The sequence below is a fragment of the Lithobates pipiens genome, unplaced genomic scaffold, assembly GCF_037356315.1.
Source record: "Lithobates pipiens isolate NorthernLeopardFrog02 unplaced genomic scaffold, aLitPip1_a1.2 Scaffold_83, whole genome shotgun sequence".
NCBI classification, from domain to species: Eukaryota; Metazoa; Chordata; class Amphibia; order Anura; family Ranidae; genus Lithobates; species Lithobates pipiens.
This window is the reverse complement of record NW_027507907.1, coordinates 909,250-931,887: the sequence shown is the minus strand read 5'-3', so window position 1 is coordinate 931,887 and position 22,638 is coordinate 909,250. Positions and strand designations below refer to the sequence as shown.

Genomic DNA, 22,638 nt, shown 5'->3' with positions numbered 1-22,638 from the left:
CAGTCTGTGATGGGGTCAGTCTGTGATGGGGGGTCAGTCTGTAATGAGGGGCCAGTCTGTGATGGGGGTCAGTCTGTAATGAGGTCAGTCTGTAATGAGGGGCCAGTCTGTGATGGGGGGCCAGTCTGTGATGGGGGTCAGTCTGTAATGGGCGTCAGTCTGTGACGGGGGTCAGTCTGTGATACGGGGGTCAGTCTGTGATACGGGGGCCAGTCTGTGACGGGGGGCCAGTCTGTTACTGGGGGGCCAGTCTGTTACTGGGGGGCCAGTCTGTGATGGGGGGCCTGTCTGTAAAGGCGGGTCAGCCGATGAATGATGGGATAAGTCTGTGATGAGGGTCAGTTTTTTTATGGGGGGGTTTGTGAATAAGGAGCCTGTGATGTGGAGGATATCATGTGGATTCATAGCACCAATATGACACTCGGACCCCCGCTAGAAGAAAATTTTTGTGACCGGACCCCCGTGAAGTTTAATTCACTACCCCGGTATAGTGTATGGTGGGGGAGTCTGCAGCACATCTACCCAGAGGCACTAGGAAAGGCCTGCTGAATGCGGATTATAAATGACGTATTTTTGGTGACTGAGCACCTTCTCCTCATCTTCTCACCACACATCACACTATAATATAGAGACATAGACCCCTCCTCCTCTGTACCTGGGCGAAGTTATTATGGAGAATTTCCATTCAAATCCTGGCCAACGCGATAGTTCCCCAAAATGGTCTCCTCCTACTACGCATTTGTCAGATTCTCGGGCGACGCATGCGTAGTAGAGCCCTGAAAAACTGGCCTCGTACGCAGTAGCGTTGCGAAAAACGGCTAGTGCGCATGCGTCGGATTTCCGGGCGACGCATGCGCAGTAGAGTCCTATCACAGCGTCCCCATCACATAGCGGCCGTTCAAAACTGCGCATGCGCAGTACGCATTACAACACATCACATACCACTCTCCGGAAATTGCCGAAAATAAACAGCTGATCATTCACGCATGCGCACTTCTCATTAAATCGCCTCACAACCACCCGCACGTTCACGAGGCTCGTACAATCTACAAAAGGGGCATGGTTTTGGGCGGTTATGCACGCTCCATTATGTAATGCACAGTGTGTAGGGCGGTGAAGAGGGCGGATACTACATGCTTTCTAACACTTCTAAGGGCCAGTGTGTGGGACGGTGAGAAACAAACGTGATGCATGCGCACTTCGCAACGGACACTTTCTGATAGCCTATGTGGGACGGTGGCAAACAAACGTGACGCATGCGCACTTCGTAACGGACACTTTCTGATAGCCATGCAGTGTGGTAGGTGATAAGGGCACATGACGCATTCGCAGTTCCAAACGGACACTTTCTGATAGCCATGCAGTGTGGGCGGTGATGAGGATGGGACTTCCTATTGTCTGTCTTTCTGTGGTGCGGTGAGAATCAAGAAAAACAAACGAATGCGGCGCATGCGTAATTCACACCGGACACTTTTCAATAGCCATAGTTTTTGACAAAAAAATAATAATAACGGCAGGGCCAGTGTGTGGGGCGGTTATAAGGGGGATGCTTCTATGTTCTTATAACAACCTGTCACTACACAACAATGCCTCCTGCTATTGAGTCATAATCCTATATTTTATGTTTTTAACATATTTCACATTTGTTCTAAATTATTATTGATTTTGTTATATATTCCCCTATGTGTGCCTATATAACAATGCGTCCTGCTATTTAATCCTAATCTTTCTTTTTTTTCTTTTTAATATTTGTTATTTATTCCCAATCTTTCATTTTTTTATATATTACCCTATATGTGCCTACCGTATTTATCGGCGTATAACACACACTTTTTTCCCCTTAAAATAGGGGGAAAATCATGGGTGCGTGTTATACGCCGATCCCCCCCGCCGACTGTGGAGCGCCGCCAACATTTACCGAGCTGAGCCCAGTGTACTGTGTACTCGGCTCCGCTCTCAGTCACGCCCAGTCCCGCCTCCTAGCCTTTACGTCCCACCATTGGCCCGGTGTTGTGTCCATCACAGGAGCCAGGACAAGGGACGGGGCGTTACTGCGAGCAGAGCCGAGTAGACGAGTACCCTCGGCTCGGCTCGGTCTATGTCGGCGGCGGGAGGAGCCGAAGATCTCGATGGCGGCGGCGGGAGGAGCCGAAGATGGCGGCGGCCGGGGCGGTAAATTTAAAACTAACCATACTGCAATTTTGTGTAGGGCTGCAGGGGGACAGTGTAGGGCTGCAGGGGGACAGTGTAGGGCTGCAGGGGGACAGTGTAGGGCTGCAGGGGGACAGTGGAAGGCTGCAGGGGGACAGTGGAAGGCTGCAGGGGGACAGTGGAAGGCTACATTGAAAGGCATTTAAAATGTAAGGTTTTTTCCTTAAACTTGGGGTGCGTGTTATACGCCCATAAATACGGTATATAAAAATGCGTCCTGCTATTTATTCATTATATTATCTATATACACACACACACACTACTGAAAACACATATCATTATCTGTAAACATACGTCACCTCATTACTAGGGGTGCAACGGATCAAAAAACTCATGGATGGGATCGTTCCTCGGATCGGAGTCACATATCGGATACATTTTCAGATCAGCAAATAATAATTGAATTTGCAAAAACCTGTGCAAATTCCACCAAAATATAGTCCCCACTGTAATAGCCACGTCATCTCCCCCACTGTAATATTGGCTGAAAATGGATGGGTATGGCTGTGTATTGCCTAGTATGGCTGGGTATTACCCAGTATTGCAGGGTATGGCAGGGTATTGGCTGAGTATGAAGGGATGTCTGTGAGACTGCAATTGTCACAGAGCAGCGCTGTGGGCACTACAGATGCATCTCACAGCACTGCTGCCATCCGATTTCTACCCTCCTCTGTACAGAGAGGAGAGAGAGGAACCAACGTCATCATGACGCTAGTTTTTTTTTTAACAGGTGTTCGCTCCGTCATTTGATGGAGCAATCACATTCTAAATGCCGACAGGTGCACTAAGATGCCCGGCCCGCTCCAGAACTAGGCCGAAGCTGCAGCCTTTCCTAAGGCCAAGACCGCATAGCGCTCCAAAGAATCACGGTGTGTGTGTGTGCCGATCCAAACGTGGTGACCCGTTTGGATCATGGATCAGTGCCGATCCGTTGCACCCTACTCATTACTCAGGTTCACACATGTAGGCTTGGCCTCAAACTTTTGAACCAGGCCTCCAGGCCTATTTACCACCAGTGCATCACTCAATCCATAACCTACCATGCCATGCCCCTAAACATGCCCTAAAAAAACACATGAAACATCCCGGAAATGTCTTATGCACAAGAAATTTACAATCATATTGTGACGGGAGGGCACACGGAACCCAGAAGTCCTTGTCTAAGTCACCCTGTGCCATCCTGGTACTGATTACCTCCGGAGATGTACTGTCTGGTGGTGAAGGAAGCCTATACTCTATTGCCGCGTACAGACGAGAGGGATTAAGTCTGACAGAGTTCCGCCGGAGTTCCCGACAGAGTTCTGGCGGACTTTTCGACCGAGCGGACTTGGCCACACACAATCACTCCAAACTCCGACGGAGTCGAACGTGATGACGTACGACTGGATTCGACACAGGAAGTTCATAGACAGTAGCCAATAGCTGCCCTAGCGTCAGTTTTAGTCCGTCGGAGTAGCACACACACGATCGAATTTTTCGAAGGGACCGGGTCCGGCGGAGTTCCGACGGGAAAATTTGAAGCATGCTTCATTTCTAAAGTCCGTCAGACTTTAGTGAAGCTAAAGTCCGTTGCAGCCCACACATGATCGAATAGTCTGACGGACTCAGTCCGTCAGACTTTGGATGTCGAAAAGTCCTCTCGTGTGTACGGGGCTTTAGAAGGATCTAGCTGGAGGAATATCTTCAATCCAATGGACTGTTGCACTTATTTTTCTTTCTTTTGAGAGCACTTTATTGGGCACGTTTGCTTATTTTTTATTGATGTTTGCACGTTTCTCTCTTTAACCACTTGCTTACTGGGCACTTAAACACCCTTCCTGACCAGACCAATTTTCAGCTTTTGGTGCTCTCACACTTTGAATGACAATTACTCAGTCATGCAACACTGTACCCAAATGAATTTTGTGTCCTTTTTTTCCCACAAATAGAGCTTTCTTTTGGTGGTATTTGATCACCTCTGGGGTTTTTATTTTTTGCGCTATAAATGAAAAAAGACCGAAAATTTTGAAAAAAAACGCATATTTCTTTGTTTCTGTGATAAAATTTTGCAAATTATAATTTTTTTTCATAAATTTTGGCCACAATTTATACTGCTACATATCTTTGGTAAAAATAACCCAAATTAGTGGATATTATTTGGTCTTTGTGAAAGTTAGAGAGTCTACAAGCTGTGGTGCGAATCGCACAAAATTGATCACACCTGATGTACTGGTGGCCTATCTCATTTCTTGCGACCCGAACAAGTCAGGAAAGTACAAATACCCCCCAAATGACCCCTTTTTTGAAAGTAGACATTCCAAGGTATTTACTAAGATGCATGGTGAGGTTTTTGATGTCATCTTTTTCCCACAATTCTTTGCAAAATTAAGTTTTTTTTTTCTCACAAAATTTTCAATGTAATAGGTTATTTCTCTCACATGGCATGTGTATACCACAAATGACACCCCAAAATACGTTCTGCTACTCCTTCTGAGTATTACGATACTAAATGTGTGAGACTTTTACACAGCCTGACCACATACAGAGGCCCAATATTGAAATAGCACCATCAGGCGTTCTAGGAGCATAAATTACACATTTCATTTCTCAACCACCTATTACACTTTTGAAGGCCCTGGAGCACCAGGACAATGGAAATGCCCACAAAGTGACCCCACGTGGCGCTGACGACACGTGGCACTGACAGATGGCACTGGAGGCAGATGGCGCTGGAGGCAGATGGGGCTGACAGATGGGGCTGGCACTGGCAGATGGCGCTGGCAGATGGTGCTGGCTATTTGCTCTGGCTAATTGCTCTGGCAAATGGGGCTGGCAGATGGCACTGCGGCTGGCAGATGGCACTGGCAATGGCAGGTGGCACTGGCTGGCGGCACTGGGGCTGATGGATGGCGCTGGCAGGTGGCACTGGCAGGTGGCACTGGGGCTGGCGGCACTGGGGCTGATGGATGGCACTGGCAGGTGGCACTGGCAAGTGGCACTGACGGCACTGGTGTTGGCAGGTGGCACTGGCGGCACTGGGGCTGACGGATGGCACTGGCAGGTGGCACTGACGGCACTGGGGCTGACGGATGGCACTGGCAGGTGGCACTGGTGCTTGCAGGTGGCACTGGGGCTGACGGACGGCACTGGGGCTGACGGGCGGAATTGGGGCTGACGGGCGGCACGGGCTGATGGCACTGGGGCTGACGGCAGGCGCTGGCAGGTGGCACTGGCACTACTGGCAGATGGCACTGGGCTGACAGATGGCACTGGGCTGACAGATGGCACTGGCACTGGGGCTGACAGATGGCACTGGGGCTGACACAGGCACTGGGGCTGGCACTGGGGCTTGGGCTGGCACTGGGGCTGACAGATCGCTCTCCCTCCTCACACGCTGTCTCTGTGTGAGGAGGGAGAGACACGGCAATGGGAGATGATCTCATATGTTTACATATGAGATCATCTCCCATTGGCAGATGCGATCGCGCTGTGAACGGCCGCTTTGATTGGCCGTTCACGGCGATCTGTATTCGCCTGTCTCCGGGAGACACGGCAAATACAATACTTCCGCGATGCGCGCCCACGGCGGCGCGCATTGCGGAAGTAAACACCAGGCCGTCCAGGGACGGCCAGGCGAAGGAAGCCGCCCGCTCTAAGGCCGTCATTCGGCCATAGGGCGGGTGGGAAGCGGTTAAGCACTGTATGAGTTTATTTATTATATGAGTTATATTTATGTTTATATTATGCTTATATTTATTTATTTGACATTTCAATGAATTTGTCCATCTATTTTTTTTATTTGATATTTAATATTTATTCAATAATTTGAGTGAAATTATTTATACACTGTATACGTATTAATTTTGTATATGTATCACGATTGATTTTTTATTTGCTTCTTATTATTTTTCTTATTTTAGTAGTCGCATTGGATGGTGGTTGAATTTTGCTATAGTTTATCCTATGGGAGAGCGCGGTTGTCATTTTTATCTTACCGTGCTCTCTACCCCTGTTCTTATTGCCCCCCCCCAGTGCTCTCAAGTTTCCCCCCCAGCACTCTCTGCTCCCCACCCCTGTGATCTCCACCCCCCCTCGCTCTTTGCCCCCACCCATGTGTTTTCCAACTCCGCCAGTACTCTTTGCTCCCCCTTCTCTCCAACTCCCACCCAGTGCTCTCCACTTCCCCAGGATTAGAGGACAGACTGACTGAGGCTGGAAAAAGAGGACAGCTGAAGGTCCAGGTGGCCAGGGACCACTTCATCTCACAGCAAACAGATCCTCTGGAAGGAGCACCGTCCCCATCCAAAACGAGAACAGACCCTGCCAGCATCAATAAAACATCTCAATGCCAAGCTGCTGTTTCCAAAGCGAGCAAAGTCCTTTCTTGTATTAAGAGAGGTATGGACTCCAGAGAGAGAGAGATATCATTTTGCCCCTGTTCAAATCATTAGTAAGACCTCATCTGGAATATGCCGTTCAGTTTTGGGCACCAGTTCTCAAAAAGGATATCGGGGAACTGGAGAAAGTGCAGAGAAGGGCAACCAAACTGATAAGAGGCATGGAGGAGCTCAGCTATGAGGAAAGATTAGAGGAACTGAATTTATTCACTCTTGAGAAGAGGAGAATAAGGGGGATATGATCAACATGTGCAAATATATTAAGGGTCCATATAGTGAACTTGGTGTTGAGTTGTTCTCTGTACGGTCAACCCAGAGGACAAGGGGGCACTCTTTATGTCTAGAGGAAAAGAGATTTCATCTTCAAGTACGGAAAGGTTTCTTCACAGTTAGAGCTGTGAAAATGTTGAATAGACTCCTGCCAGAGGTGGTTCTGGCCAGCTCAGTAGATTGCTTTAAGAAAGGCCTGGATACTTTCCTGAATGTACATAATATAACCGGGTACTAACATAGGTAAAGTTGATCCAGGGAAAATCCGATTGCCTCTTGGTGGATCAGGAAGGAATTTTTTTCCCCTGCTGTAGCAAATTGGAGCATGCTCTGCTGGGGTTTATATTTCGCCTTCCCCTGGATCAATTGTGGGCATAAAATTGGGTATTTGGATTGTACGATTATTTTCTATTTTATTTATTTGTTTTTAAGGTTGAACTGGATGGACTTGTGTATTTTTTTCAACCTGACTAACTATGTAACTATGTAACCTTCCCACAGACAGGGACTGCAGACTGGGACATGGGGCACAGGAGGGGCTGCAATGATGGACACAGTGAGGCTGCATTCACGGCACAGTAAAGCTGCATTTGATGGACACAGTGAGGCTGCATTTGATGGACACAGTGAGGCTGCATTTGATGGACACAGTGAGGCTGCATTTGATGGACACAGTGAGGCTGCATTGGTGGGCACAGTGAGGCTGCATTTGATGGGCACTGGTGAGGCTGCATTGAGCTCTTGCATCAAGTCTGCAGTCTCTGACCATCTCCTGTAGCTTGTCTGCAGTCTCTGAGGGAGTCTGGAGAGGAGTCAAGAGTGGGAGCGCCACCGGGATGGGGGTCATGGGAGAAGTCAGACTTGTGTGGACTGTGGACAGGAGACTATAGGATAAAACCAGAGCCACAAAGCTGGAGCCGACTGACTGAGCCCTGCACAGTGCACCTGAGAGTGAAAGCACCGCCAGGCCAGTCGGGGGGGGAGGGGTCACTCATGTAAGGGGGGAGTGAATACGATAATGTAAGGGGCACTGATATAAAGGGTTTCCTCCTTATATTAGTAACCCACCCCCCTTACCTTAGAGTATTCTTTCTGCAGAAGGTGGTCCCCCCCACGTTCTGAGTTCCTGAGGTCCCCCTTGATGATTGATCACTTACCACTATTAACTGGTAAAATGTTTGGTTTTCCCTTTCATGAACAAGAAAATAATGACGTTATGCTGTTGGGCTGGTATAATAATGCTGTGAGACAGGTATGACATTTTTTCCAGGGCTGGTTTTTGAAAGCATGGGCGTCCGCAAGGTTACTCAGGTGGCTGCGTAACATGCCCATATAGCCTAGAGAATGTACATCTTTTTACATTGCAATACATCTGTTTTTGCCATATTTTTATCTTGATAAAAACAGCCTATACAGTGACAGTATGAGATCAAAATATGGCCACAGCAGATGTATTGCAATGTAAAAAGATGTACATTCTCTAGGCTATATGGGCATGGAACACAGCTGCCAGAGTAACTTCCAATACAAAGTGAAGTTGAATTATCTGTTATATAACACATATGTATTACCAGTGGAAAGATTTTCATGAGATTGTCAAAAAGGGGCGGAGCATGAGTGGCCTTAAAATGATGCCCCTCCTTGGAAAAAGTTCTGCGGACGCCCATGGCTATCCCCTCTTCAGTCTATCATGAATGCTGCTGCCAGACTTATCCACCTTACCAAACGCTCAGTGTTTTCCAACCCTCCCCTCCAATCCCTATTGCCCAGCGAAGTTCAAAATACTAACCACAACATACAAAGCCATTCACAACTCTGCCCCGAGCTACATCACTAATCTTGTCTCCAGATATCACCCAAACCGTCCTCTCCGCTCTTCTCAAGACCTCCTACTCTCAAGCTCCCTTGTCTCCTCCTCCCATGCTCATCTCCAGGACTTCTCCAGAGCCTCTGCCATCCTTTGGAACTCTGTACCTCAATCTGTCCGGCTATCCTGTATAATAATAGTCTCCTACCTTGGCTGCCTTCAGACGATCCCTGAAAACTCATGTCTTCAGGGAAGCCTAATGCCACGTACACGTAGCGGACTATCCAGCGGACTCAGTCCGGTCCACAACAGACCCTTGTCCAAGCACACTACCCGGCCGGCCAGGAAAGGGGGGGACGAGCGAGCGCCCCCCCCCTCCTGAGTCGTACCAGGCCGCGTGCCCTCAACATGGGGGGTGCCTTGGGGAAGGGGGGGCACGCGGCCATGTTGATGAGGACAAGGGCCTCTTCCCGACAACCCTGGCCGTTGGGAGCTAGAAGAAGGCGCGGTGGCCCGGCAGAAGAACCGAAGAGGGGGACAAGACCCCCGAAGTCGGAAGAAGAGGCCGGCGGCGAGGAAGAAAGCTGGGCTCCTCCGCTAGTAAAAGAGCTAGCAGAAGATAGCGGAGGAGTCTGGCGAGAAGACCCCCGAAGACGGAGGACCCCCGGAGCTGTGCAATAAACTATTTTAACCCTGTGTTGTGTTTTTTTTGTACTTTTTTTCACAGGTGAATGGGTAGAGGTACATTGTACCCCATACTCATTCACATAGGGTGGGGGGCCCCCTTATTAAAGGGGGCTCCCGGATTCCGATAAGCCCCCCGCCCGCAGACCCTGACAACCAACGGCCAGGGTTGTCGGGAAGAGGCCCTTGTCCTCATCAACATGGAGACAAGGTGCTTTGGAGTGGGGGGGCCGCGTGCCCCCCCTTCCCCAAGGCACCCCCCCCATGTTGAGGGCACGCGGCCTGGTGCGGCTCAGGAGGGGGGGTGATCGCTCGTCCTCCCCTTTCCTGGCCGGCCGGGTAGCGTGCTCGGACAAGGGTTTGATGTGGACCTGGGGGGGACCCCACGCTGATTTTTTTCAGCTTTGGGGTTCCCCTTTAAGTCCATACCAGGTGGCGGGGCCAGCGACGTCTCTTTCACGGGCCCCGCCTACCTGGAGACGTGCTCAAAATGAGCAGACTTTTAAGCCCCTGTACACACGGTCGGAGATTCCAGACGGAATGTGTCCGATCGGACCGTTTTGTCGGATATTCCGACTGTGTGTGGTCTCCATCAGACTGTTTCCGTCGGATACTCCGACGGACCAAGTTTTCCAACAAAATGCTCCGATCGGACATACTCCGATCATGTGTAGAGAATTCCGATTGGACAAAGTGCCACGCATGCTCAGATCAAATTCCTACACCAAAGCTATTGGCTACTAGCGTGAACGTAGTCCCATCGTAATGAAGTAACGTCATCACGTCGGATTTTCCGCCAACTTTGTCCGACCGTGTGTATGCAACAGTTTCGGACAAAATCCGTCAAACAAAATCCGACGGATTTGGTTGTCGGAATGTCCGACCGTGTGTACAAGGGCTTACGGCTTCCATAAGCTCATTCCCAACAGTTACAACCTTTTGTACGACCTGCCCCGCCCTATTAGATTGTAAGCTCTTCTGAGCAGGGCCCTCTTAACCCTATTTTATTTTTATTTTATTGTATTGTAACTGTATTGTCTCACTTTTTTCTTTTGTAAAGCGCTGTGTAAACTGTTGGTGCTGTGTAATAGTAATAAAAATAATAATATGCACATTCCAGTCTGGTTTTTATATTTGCCCGGAGGTCTTTAATTGTAGTACAAATGTAACATTTACACATTAAGGAAAGGCAGCAGCAATATGGGAGGAAAATTGGAAGATGAGCGATCTATGATGATGTCATCGACCTATACTCAGCAGATCCAACAGTCAAGGAGATCCAGTAGGTAATAAGGCATCGGCATTTATGGAGAGGTGGAATCTTCACTTACAGAAATATAAAGGAAAACTATCACAAAAAAATCATTAAAACAATGGTTTAGGCCTAATCACTTTAGTACAACTAATTCATGCAGTTAAAAAACATATATATGGCAAAATGTTATTTATAAAAAGCTCTACTTAAAAAAAATATATATATATAAGTTGTTTTATAAATGTCTTTTTTTATGTTTTTTTTTTTGTTAATAGAGTTATGTGATAAAAATGAACATGAAAGACATTATCAATACACACTATAGTGCCAGCCCAACAATGTTCTGTGTTAGCGCTGCCTTGGAATCTGAAAAAAAAAAAAAAAAAGGAAAAATAATATTCATACATTTAGAAGGAACTTAAACCAAAAATGTTGCTTAATTCATTTTTATTAATCAATGCAAACCCCCCCCCCCCCCCCATCCATCCATCCATCCATGTCTCCAGGCTTTATTTTGCTGAGGAGAAATCACATTAAAAAATATCCCCCTAGCATTTTTGCCCATCTTGAGTAAGGGCATATGATTTATGTAGCCTTTACATCTTGGAATCCATCTGCCCTTAGCTCAATCTGGAGGGTGTGCTTAAAGAGAAGCTCCAGGCTCCTTCAGAATTTTTTTTTTCAAAGTCAGCAGCTACAAATGCTGTAGCTGCTGACTTTTAATATAAGGACACTTGCCTGTCCAGGAATCCCACAATGTCCTCGCCCAAGCCGATTCTTCAATCGGCTTCGTGTGCAAACACCGGTGTTCCATCAGAATCGGCGACCCATCAGATTAGGTAACGGAAGGGACGTGCTGCCAGCTGCGCATGCGTTCCGCTGATACCAGGTTTGCTCCTCTGACAGAGCACCTGCAGTCAGAAGAAGGTAGTGGACAACCTGGATGGGCAGACTAGCATCATTTAACCACTTAAGCCCCGGACCAATTTGCAGCCAAAGGACCAGGCCCCTTTTTGCGATTCGGCACTGTGTCGCTTTAACTGACAATTGCGCGGTCGTGCTACATGGCTCCCAAACAAAATTGGCGTCCTTTTTTTCCCACAAATAGAGCTTTCTTTTGGTGGTATTTGATCACCTCTGCGGTTTTTATTTTTTGCGCTATAAACAAAAATAGAGCAACAATTTTGAAAAAAATTCTATTTTTTTTACTTTTTGCTATAATAAATATCCCCCAAAAATATCTAAAAAAAAATGTTTTCCTCAGTTTAGGCCAATATGTATTCTTCTACATATTTTTGGTAAAAAAAAAACGCAATTAGCGATTATTGATTGGTTTGCGCAAAAGTTATAGTGTTTACAAAATAGGGGATAGTTTTATAGCATTTTTATTAATATATTTTTTTACTAGTAATGGCGGCGATCAGCGATTTTTTTTTTTTTATTGTGACTGCGACATTATGGCGGACACATCGGACAATTTTGACACATTTTTGGGACCATTGTCATTACGGCAATCAGTGCTATTTAAATGCACTGATTCCTGTGTAAATGACACTGGCAGTGAAGGAGTTAACCACTAGGGGGCAGTGTAGGGGTTAAGTGTGTGTGTGTGTGTTTTTTTAACTGTAGGGTGGCATGGTTTGGCATCTGACGTCACTGATCGTCTTTCCCTTTAACAGGGAACAGACGATCAGTGACAGGCTCAGTAGGAAGCACGAGGAGAGGTTTGTTTACACAGACCTCTCCTCGTTCTTCAGCTCTGTGACCTGATCGCGGGACACCAGCGGTCCCACAGTCACGGAGTTTGGGACGGGGTCGGGCTCGCAACCCACGGCTGGGCAGTTAAAGAGCAACGTACAGGTACGTGCTTGTGCCCAGCCGTGCCATTCTGCTGACGTATATGTGCAGGAGGCGGTCCTTAAGCGGTTAAGATGTCGATCTTACCGCAAATCGTATACATATTTAGAGCACTTCCAATCCCCTTCCCACCACACTTTCTCAAATCCATGTCCACTCTAATGTGGACATTCATATGGGGTGCAAAGAAGGCAAGATGCTCACCAAATAACCTGATTCCACAAAAACAAGTTGGAGGAGTGGGGCTAGTAGACATCCTCGATTACATGTAGGCAACTAGACTAGACCAAGTCAAATGTTGGCTTACAGACACTAATACCCCACTCTGGGTTGAAATTGAAAGGGCCTTATCTCCGTTGGAGGAGCGGGACTAGTAGACATCCTCAATTACATGTAGGCAACTAGACTAGACCAAGTCAAATGCTGGCTTACTAACACTAATACCCCACTCTGGGTTGAAATTGAAAGGGCCTTTGCTCCGACATCCGACCTCACAGCTCTCCTAATGGGTGACATCTGGATTCCATGGGACTCTAGAAATATCCCTCCTACTATTCAGGCATCTCTACAAGCATGGAGATTTCTCCTCAACCAAAACCACAAAAAGTGCCCTATAAACAATTACCAATTTCCCTTAAGCCTATTAGAGGCAAAAATACCAATGTTATCTTTGAAACTATTCCCAAAACACGGGATCCGGTTTGTACAGGACCTAATCAAAAATGACAAACCCCTACCGTTTGAAGACCCATTGACCACATATAAACTACCAAACCACATGCTCTTCACATGCATCAGGATTACACACTTCCTAAAAGCCAATGCCATTCCGACAATTAAGATACCACCCACAGCCTGGAAATACCTCACACTAAAAAAGCCAAAATGTAAGGGTATATCAGTATTTTACGACCTCCTACAGAAGTGGTCCTCAACCCTGTCCTCAAGGCCCACTAACAGGCCAGGTTTGCAAGATAACTGAAATACATCACAGGTGATGATATCATTTGCTGCTCAGTGATTGCAGTATTCTAGTCTGCATCTTCCCCAAGGTAATACATAAAATCTGGCCTGTTAGTGGGCCCTGAGGACAGGGTTGATGATCACTGTCCTACAGGACAAAAGAGCCTTCAGGAAAACTATGAACACGAGGAGATGGGAAACAGATTTAGATATCACAATCACAGACGACCAGTGGCAGAAAGCGTTTCATACAATCCAAAAATCATCCCATTGTGTAAGCCATTGGGAAATGACTGCTTATGCCCCGTACACACGTTCGGAAATTCCGCTATTAAAAGACCGATGAGAGCTTTTGGTCGGAAAATGCGACCATGTGTAATGCTCCACCAGACTTTTGCTGGCGGAATTCCTGCCAACAAAAGATTGAGAGCAGGTTCTCTATTTTTCGGTTGAAAAAAAGTTCCGATCGTCTGTAGCAATTCCGATGCGTAAAATTCCTACGCATGCTCGGAAACAATTTGACGAATGCCGGAAGCTTTGAACTTCGTTTTCTCTGCTTGTCGTAGTGTTGTACATCACCGAGTTCTTGGCGGTCGAAAGTTCAGAGAACTGTTGTGTGACCGTGTGTATGCAAGCCAAGCTTGAGTGGAATTCCTTCGGAAAAAAACATCCAAGATTTTTCGAACGGAAATTCCGCTCGTGTGTACGGGGCATTAGGGTGTCAAACAGATGGCAATACACCCCCTGCAGACTGACAAAATTCTTCCGAAACACTTATATTGGCGGAATTGTGCCCACCGGGGCCACCACCTACATATGTTCTGGGAATGCCCATGCTTAACTAGCTTCTGGAACCAAGTATTCCAGTTGATATCCTCAATCACTGGCATAATTACAACCTGTAATCCCGCACTAGCAATACTCCACATAGGAATAGAAAACATTCCATATGAGATGAGGTCAGTTGTATCACATATCCTCTTATGCCACGTACACACGACCGGACTTTTCAATGGACTTGGTCCGGCGGACTGGAATCCGTCGGACAATTCGATCGTGTGTGGGCTCTAGCGGACCTTTTCTTCCCAAAAGTCTGGCAGACCTAAAAATAAAACATGTTTCAAATCTTTCCGACGGACTCGAGTCCAGTCGAAAAAATCCGCTGGTCTGTGTGCTAGTCCGACGGACTAAAACCGATGCTAGGGCAGCTATTGGCTACTGGCTATGAACTTCCTTATTCTACGTCATCACGTTAGAATCCGTCTGACTTTTGTGAGTGATCGTGTGTGGCCAAGTCCGTTCGTTTGAAAGTCAGGCGGACCTCAGCTGCAAAGTCCGTCGGATTGTCCGCCGGACCAAGTCCGTCAAAAAAAGTCCAGTCGTGCGTACGCGGCATTAGTTGCATGCTCCCTAGTACTTTGCGCCTGGAAAAATGCCCCAACTGCAAACATTACTGATGTAACCAGATTAGTCCAGCAATGCTACTCCCTTGAACGCATACTAGCCATCAACTCTGTAAGCCCTTGTACACACGGTCGGACATTCCGACGGAAAATGTCCGATTGGACTGTGTTGTCGGATAACCCGACCGTGTGTGGGCTCCATCGGCCTTTTTCCGTCGGAATGTCCGACCAACAAAGTTTGAGAGCTGGATATAAAAATTTTCCGACAACATGGTCCGATCGAACTTTGTCCGATCGTTTGTAGAGAATTCCGATCGGACAAAGTGCCACGCATGCTCAGATCGTAGACCCGTCGTAGCTAAATAACGTCATCACGTTACGTACGATCTGATTTTCCAACAACTTTGTCCGACTGTGTGTATGCAACACCAGTTTCGATGGATTTTGTTGTCGGAATGTCCGACCGTGTGTACAAGGGCTAAAATGTGACAAATTCGATAAAATCTGGAGTATATGGACAGCCAAATATAAGAGTTCATAATTACCTGATAAGTGTACTTTGATAAATCCAAATGAAAATGGTGTGTACGGAAAATTTAAAAATATTTTTTCTTTTTGACATATAATTTTACTGTGGTGCCTGTATTATCCTCCTCTTCCTCTATAATTGTATTATTTATTTCTCTCTCCAATTGACCTTTTGGCTTTATATTTGATGTTTTTTTTTCTTATACTGGCTCTTTCTGCCATTAATTCATGGTCACCCACTTTGTAGAGGAAGAGGAGGGCAGCTGCTCATTATTTATATATCCCCTATGCTTATTTTAGTATGGGCTCAGATTTTTTTTTTTTGGTTTTAGTGCCTTTGAGATAATCAACCTCTGCGGCGGGGTTGTCCAGGGTGGGTACAATGCACCCCCCTTTTTACTTCGATAGGAGAACTAAATCTCCTACCGGGGTTTGACTGCAGCGTCCCTTTAGGGCCGCTTTGGGATTTTTCCCTTCCTATTTTATTTATTGTATACATTACTAATTTTTTTTTGTCTTGAATTGCTATTTTATATAATGCATATTCTGATGTTCTTTTATTTTTTTCCTCTTTTTCTAGCTCTATTCTCTCTTTACCTTCTTCTTCCCCCCTTTTCATCCTCTCTTTCTTACCCTTCCCATTCTACCCACATCCTCCTTCCTATCTCCCTTGTACAGGATCAGGGCCTGGTTGGATTCTCCTCGTTTTTTTTCCACAAGCATTTCTTCAGAAAAACGGGTGTCATCTCCTATCTGCCAGGGATCACCACAAAGACAGGTACTCCTTTCGCACATAGCATGAACTCTTCCATGCTCTTCCCTTGATCTCTACCTCACCGGTACAATCTAATCTCCGTATAATGTCCAATAATGTTCAAGGCCTTAATTCCCCAGTGAAAAGGCGTAAAATTATGCAACAATTTCATGCGCTCAAAGCTGATGTTATCTTGATGCAGGAGATGCACTTCCCCATTTCTTATAACCCCATTTTCCTACACAAAAACTTTTCTCAATTTTATCTAGCTAATGCTCCCAATAAAACAAGAGGGGTTGCGATTTGCTTTGCCAACAAAGTTCATTTTCATCATTCCAAAACGATTAGAGACCCAGAAGGCCGATACATCCTGGTCTCTGGGACAATTAATACAGTAACTTACACGTTTGTTTCCTACTATGCTCCAAACTCCCGCCAGGACCATTTTTTTGAAAAGACTCTCATGATGCTGAAATCCCATCTGAAGGGAATTATTATACTGGCGGGAGATTCGAACATTCCATTTGACCTTTCCTCAGACAGATCTAATCCTACAAAGCCAATGCCCAAAAGACCTCCTAAATGCAGTCTTAGGGTTGCACATTCCATACAATCAGCAGGCCTAATAGACATATGGAGAGAAATGAATCCCCGATCCAAAGACTACACTCACTTTTCTATCCCTCATAATACATTAACCAGAATGGACCATATCTTTATTCCTCCACATTTCACCTCTTTGGTCGAATCCTCCAAAATGTATGATTCCTCTCTCTCTGACCATTCCATCGTTTCTTTAATTATTCGTGGGGGAGGAGGAGATAAACGACCATTCCAATGGCGGCTTAATGAGTCTCTACTAAACAATCAAGCTCACTGTGCGGTATTAAACTCAGCCCTTTCGGACTACTTTACAGATAACAATACAGACTCAATTTCGCCAGGCTCCCTGTGGGTGGCACACAAGGCGGTTATGCGGGGTAAAATAATTCAACTCTCAGCCCGTCTCAAAAAGGAACACTCTGCAGAGCTTATACGACTCAAAGAGGAATTCCAAACACTTAGCAAAAGTCACAAACGACATCCTACCCCAGAGAGCCTGGCTGAACTTGATAGGGCACGCATCGAACTTAATCTTTTACTCACTACCTCAGCAGAAAAACATCTGCGATGGACAGGAGCTCGCTTCTATTACCAAAAGGATAAAATAGGTGCCAAACTCGCGAGTAAATTGTGTCCTCGAACTTGTACCGCGGTCTTCCCTAAATTTAGACAATCTTCGGGTACCCTCACACAAAATCCGGTAGAAATTTTGAAATCATTTCATGATTATTATGAAAACCTCTACACTAAGACTCACTGTAACTCATACACATTCCAAAGCAAGGAATCAGTTCCTCGATCACCTCGATCTACCTTACATACATCAAACTCATAAAGAACTAATGGATGAATCCTTTTCCCCTGCCGAAATACTTGACGTCTTTAAAACCCTTAAATCTGAATCAGCACCGGGCCCCGGCGGTTTCTCCGTCAGATATTACAAGACTTTTGGATCAAAATTAGCTCCCTACATGGCCCGGTTCTTTAATTCTCTCCGGGATGGAGCCCCCCTCCCGAATGATTCTAATACCGCATTTATCTCTGTTATACCGAAACCTGGTAAAGATACTAATGAACTGTAAAATTACAGACCCATCTCGCTGATCAATAATGATCTTAAAATTATGACTAAGATATTAGCCAACAGAATGTCCAGTTTTATATCTAACTATATTCATAAGGATCAGGTGGGCTTCATCCCGGGGAGACAGGGAACGGATCATTTGAGAAGGGCAATTGACTTAATATCACTATTGAATTCGCAATGGGACGGGGGCCCGGCACAAGAAGGCCTTCTGCTGTCTTTGGACTTGCAGAAGGCATTTGATTCTGTTTCATGGCCATATCTTTTTGAAATTCTCACCAAATGGGGTTTCGGGGCAAATTTTATGAACATTCTAAAATCCCTATATTCAACCCCCTCTGCTCAAGTACGTCTATTAGGCCACCTTTCTCAACCATTAGATATCTGTAGAGGTACTAGACAGGGTTGTCCCTTGTCACCGTTAATGTTTATTATAGCTAGAGAAACTCTAGCCATCGCCATTAGAGCAGACACAAATATTAAAGGTGTTCGCTGTGGTTTAGAAGAGCATAAATGTGCTCTCTTTGCTGATGATATGCTTATATTTCTGACCTCACCCCTAATCTCCACCCCCAACTTACTTCATCTCCTTCGGGACTTTGGAACTATCTCAGGTCTCCAAGTTAACACTTCCAAGTCAGTTGCTCTTAATATTTCAGTTCCCTCATTAACCATCTCCCGACTTGCGCCCTTCTTTCCCTTCTCCTGGGCTACAGATAGGATTCCCTATTTGGGTATTTCTCTCACCAAATGTGTCAGTAATTTATACAATGCTAATTACCCACCCGCCTTCAGATCTTTAGAAGCAGATTTAACTAAATGGTCTAAAGAAGGATTGTCTTGGCTGGGCAGGCTCAATGCATTCAAGATGAACTTATTTCCTCGAATTTTGTACTTATTTAGAGCCCTTCCCATACCTATTAAAAAGTCGACCCTCAACAAATTCCAATCAAAAGTGGTTGGATTTGTTTGGGGAAAACAGGGACATAGACTGACGCGTGACATCCTGTTCCGCCGGACAACCCAAGGTGGTTTAGGACTTCCTAACCTCTTTTTATATTATCAAGCAGCACAACTAGCACAATTTTCAGCAATATATACTAAAACTAATAGCCCAGACTGGGTTTCTATTGAGAACCAGGCAGTACCTGACTACACATTAGATCATCTATTATGGAGACCAACAAAACAAAGACCTGCCATATTGTCCCCCACGCTTTCTCAATCCCTAGCACTATGTGACAGACTATACAAAAACGAACACCTGATTTCCCCACTGAAACCTCTCGTACATTTATTCCATAACCCTGATTTCCCTCCTGGCCTGAACACCCAAGATTTTCAATGGTGGTTGAACAAGGGCCTTTTCAGAATTGGACATTTCATTTCACCAAATGGACCCATTTCAATGGGACACTGCTACTCCAAACTAGAGATGCCCGATTCAGAACAATTGAGACTTTCACAGATTAAACGTTTTATACATTCTCTTGAACTTGACAAATCAAATAGTTACAATGCTAGGATTTACGAGCAATGGTGCTTAAAACAAGGTCACCGCAAAGGAGGTATTTCCCTCATCTACTCGTCCCTGGCAGATAGGAGTGACAAACCGACATATGCTCGTTCTTGGGAGGAAGACTTGGACATCCAACTAGATACGGAAATGTGGTTTCAAGTTTTTAGACGTTCTTCCAAAGGTATTTTGAATATTTCCTTAATCGAAGCTAATGTCAAAATTCTAACAAAATGGTATTATGTTCCTGTGAGACTTTCAAAGATGTATTCAGAGATTTCACCGCTCTATTTCAGAGGATGTGGTCTTTTAGGTACAATGTTACATATATGGTGGACATGTCCCCGCATACAAAATTTTTGGAATAACTTTATACATCTAGTGAGGAAGGTCTCGAAAGCCCCAATCCCACAAGATCCTTCATATATCCTTCTGAACCGCAGGCTACACAATACCCCTAAACATACTCAACAACTAATGTTTTTTATGTGCTTGGGAGCCAAGATCACTTTAGCAAAAGCTTGGAAAACTTCTAGGGTTTCTCTTGTGGCTACCAGGCACAAAATCTCCTGGATTATGGTTCAAGAACAAATAGTAGCTAAATTACGGAATACCACTCAACAATTTGAATTGACATGGGATCCATGGGCCCAACACATCAAAGTACAATTGTTTCCAGGACACCTTCTGTCTTAAATTTTACATGGATGGAGCCAGGACCCTGAATCCTATACATCTCTCCCTTCCTTACCCTCCCTCTTCTCTCCTGAATTCAATTTCTACTTCTCCCTTTTTTTTTGCTTTTCTTTACGCAGGATTTTTCATATTTAGTTATGGATTTGATGTTGCCTTATTCTACTACATTCTTCCTCAGTTAACCTTTGTGGTTCTGACCGGAGTTTACTAGTTCTAAAGAGGTTATTTGGAATTGAATTGGGAATTTTGAAGTTTGGCAGTCCGCTTCCCTCCGGGGAGCACAATTTCTGGGTGCTGTCCGGGGGTTTAAAGGGACGTAGATGGGGGGTTCTTCGGTGGGAGTTCCCCGAGCTATCCCACTCCACAGTGTGAGCCCATTGGGGTGGAGTGGTGACCTTGGGGGTCTCCTTAGAAGTTGCTGATATGTTTATGACTTAAATCTTCTACACCTCCCAATTAAGCCTTAATCAAATCCTTTTTTTTCCTATTTCCCTTTTCTCTATATATATATGTGTATATATATATATATATATATATATATATTTTTTTTTTTTCTTTTTTTTGTCCCTTTTTTTATATATCATTAATATAAATTTTAAATGAAGTGGATCCTTACATTCCAAGTCTTTCATGACATATAATAGTCCCAAATATATCTGTATAAGACACCTTGTATAACTTGTCTTTTTCTGATTGATGAATCCTGCCTTATTTGAACTCTCTGTCTTTTATGTTATGTTTTTGCTTTATACCTATTTTTTGATTATAATAAATTCAATAAAAATTATTGAAAGAGAAAATGGTGTGTACGAACATGTGTGCTTACTGTTACTTTATATATTTTTTTGTTTTTTACTTCCTTGTCTTATTTTCTTTACTGTTGATAAAATTTAATAAAAAATCTTAATGAGAAAAAAAAAAAAGAAGTCAGCGGACATCTTACTACACCTAGCTACGTCTTGAATTTAAAGCGGAGTTCCAGGCTTTTTTTTAGTTTATTAAAAGTCAGCAGCTACAAAAAGTGTAGCTGCTGACTTTTAATAAACACAGCGATGCTGTCGCCCGAAGCCTCGCTTCTCTCCCCCCTCCTCTCCGCGCCGCCGCCATAGAAACTGTTGGCACCTGGTCCGTGACAGCTTATGGCTTCACAGCCGGGGGCACACTGCGCATGCGTGAGTCGTTGCTGCGCATTCGCGAGTCGTGCTGCGCTCTTCCAAGTGGACAGGCAATCTTCTGGGCCGCCTAGGAGGAGAGGAGGAGTCGCCTGGGCTGCCTGAAGTCAGAAAAGCAGGAAGTGGAACAGGAAGTACCACTCAAAACTAGGCACCCCCCCAAAAAAAAATGACTTGCCAAATGTGAGGGGGCGAGGAGTGCTTAAAGCGGAAGTTCCACTTTTGGGTGGAACTTCGCTTTAACAATAATTTTAGCAATGAAGTGAGTGTATATAAATAAATATAGTATATTCATAGCTCCCAACTGTCCCTGATTTGGAGCAATGTCCCTCTGTCCCTCTTCCCCCTCATTTGTCCCTCATTTTGGCCTGATCTATATAGTTGTTATATAAAATGCACTTTTTTTTCTTTCTAAAAGTGTTTCCCAGAGCTAAACCTTTCATCTGATTCCTAAATTACTGCATTTGTAAATTCCATAAGCCAATATAAAGGAATAGTAGTGGTAAAAAAAAAGCACTTGTGGGTTCAACCAATCTTGTTTTTTTTGTACAATTCTCCTTTAACCACTTTCAGCCCCGGACCATTTTGCTGGTTTAAGACCGACCGCTTTTTTGGCGATTTGGCATTGCGTCGCTTTAACTGACAATTGCGCAGTCGTGCGACGTGGCTCCCAAACAAAATGTACATCCTTTTTTCCCCACAAATAGAGCTTTCTTTTGGTGGTATTTGATCACCCCTGCGGTTTTTATTTTTTGCGCTATAAAGAAAAATAGAGCGACAATTTTGAAAAAAACGCAATATTTTTTTACTTTTTGTTATAATAAATATCCCCCAAAAATATATAAAAAAAACATTTTTTTCCTCAGTTTAGGCCGATACGTATTCTTCTACATATTTTTGGTAAAAAAATCGCAATAAGTGATCATTGATTGGTTTGCGCAAAAGTTATAGCGTTTACAAAATAGGGGATAGTTGTATGGCATTTTTATTAATAATTTTTTTTTTTACTAGTAATGGCGGCGATTGGCGATTTTTATTGTGAGTGCGACACTATGGCTGCATTTTTGACACATTTTTGGGACCATTGTCATTTATACAGCGATCAGTGCTATACAAATGCACTGATTCCTGTGTAAATGGCTCATGGGGGTCCTGAACGGCATGCGAGCGCGCCGGGCGGCATATAGAAATGGACGTACCTGTACGCCAATATGCCTGCCCGTGCCATTCTGCCGACCTACATCAGCGTGCGCCGTTGGGAACTGGTTAAGGGGGCGTGGCAAAGGGGTGTGTCCTATGCCTGCATACTTTTGCTGATAGGTGTCCCTCATTCCCATCTCAAAAAGTTGGGAGGTATGGATAAATGACTTTTTAACTCAGTGCTTCTCGCTACTTTGTTGTCCCCCATGATGACTTGTTTCAGTATGTATAGATCTGCTAGAGCAGCCTTTCAACACAG

General features: G+C 45.0%; 1 protein-coding gene across 2 annotated transcripts in view; it reads right to left on the bottom strand.

Moving 5' to 3' along the window:
• Window positions 1–10,470: 10,470 nt before the first annotated feature.
• Window positions 10,471–22,638, bottom strand: part of LOC143973506 (uncharacterized) — a 107,140-nt gene continuing 94,972 nt past the window's right edge. For both annotated transcript variants that reach the window (XM_077474425.1, XM_077474426.1), the window contains one exon: window positions 10,471–10,969. In XM_077474425.1, coding sequence (XP_077330551.1) covers window positions 10,855–10,969 — 115 coding nt within the window. In that variant the 3' untranslated portion in view covers window positions 10,471–10,854. The remainder of the gene's footprint in view (window positions 10,970–22,638) is intronic.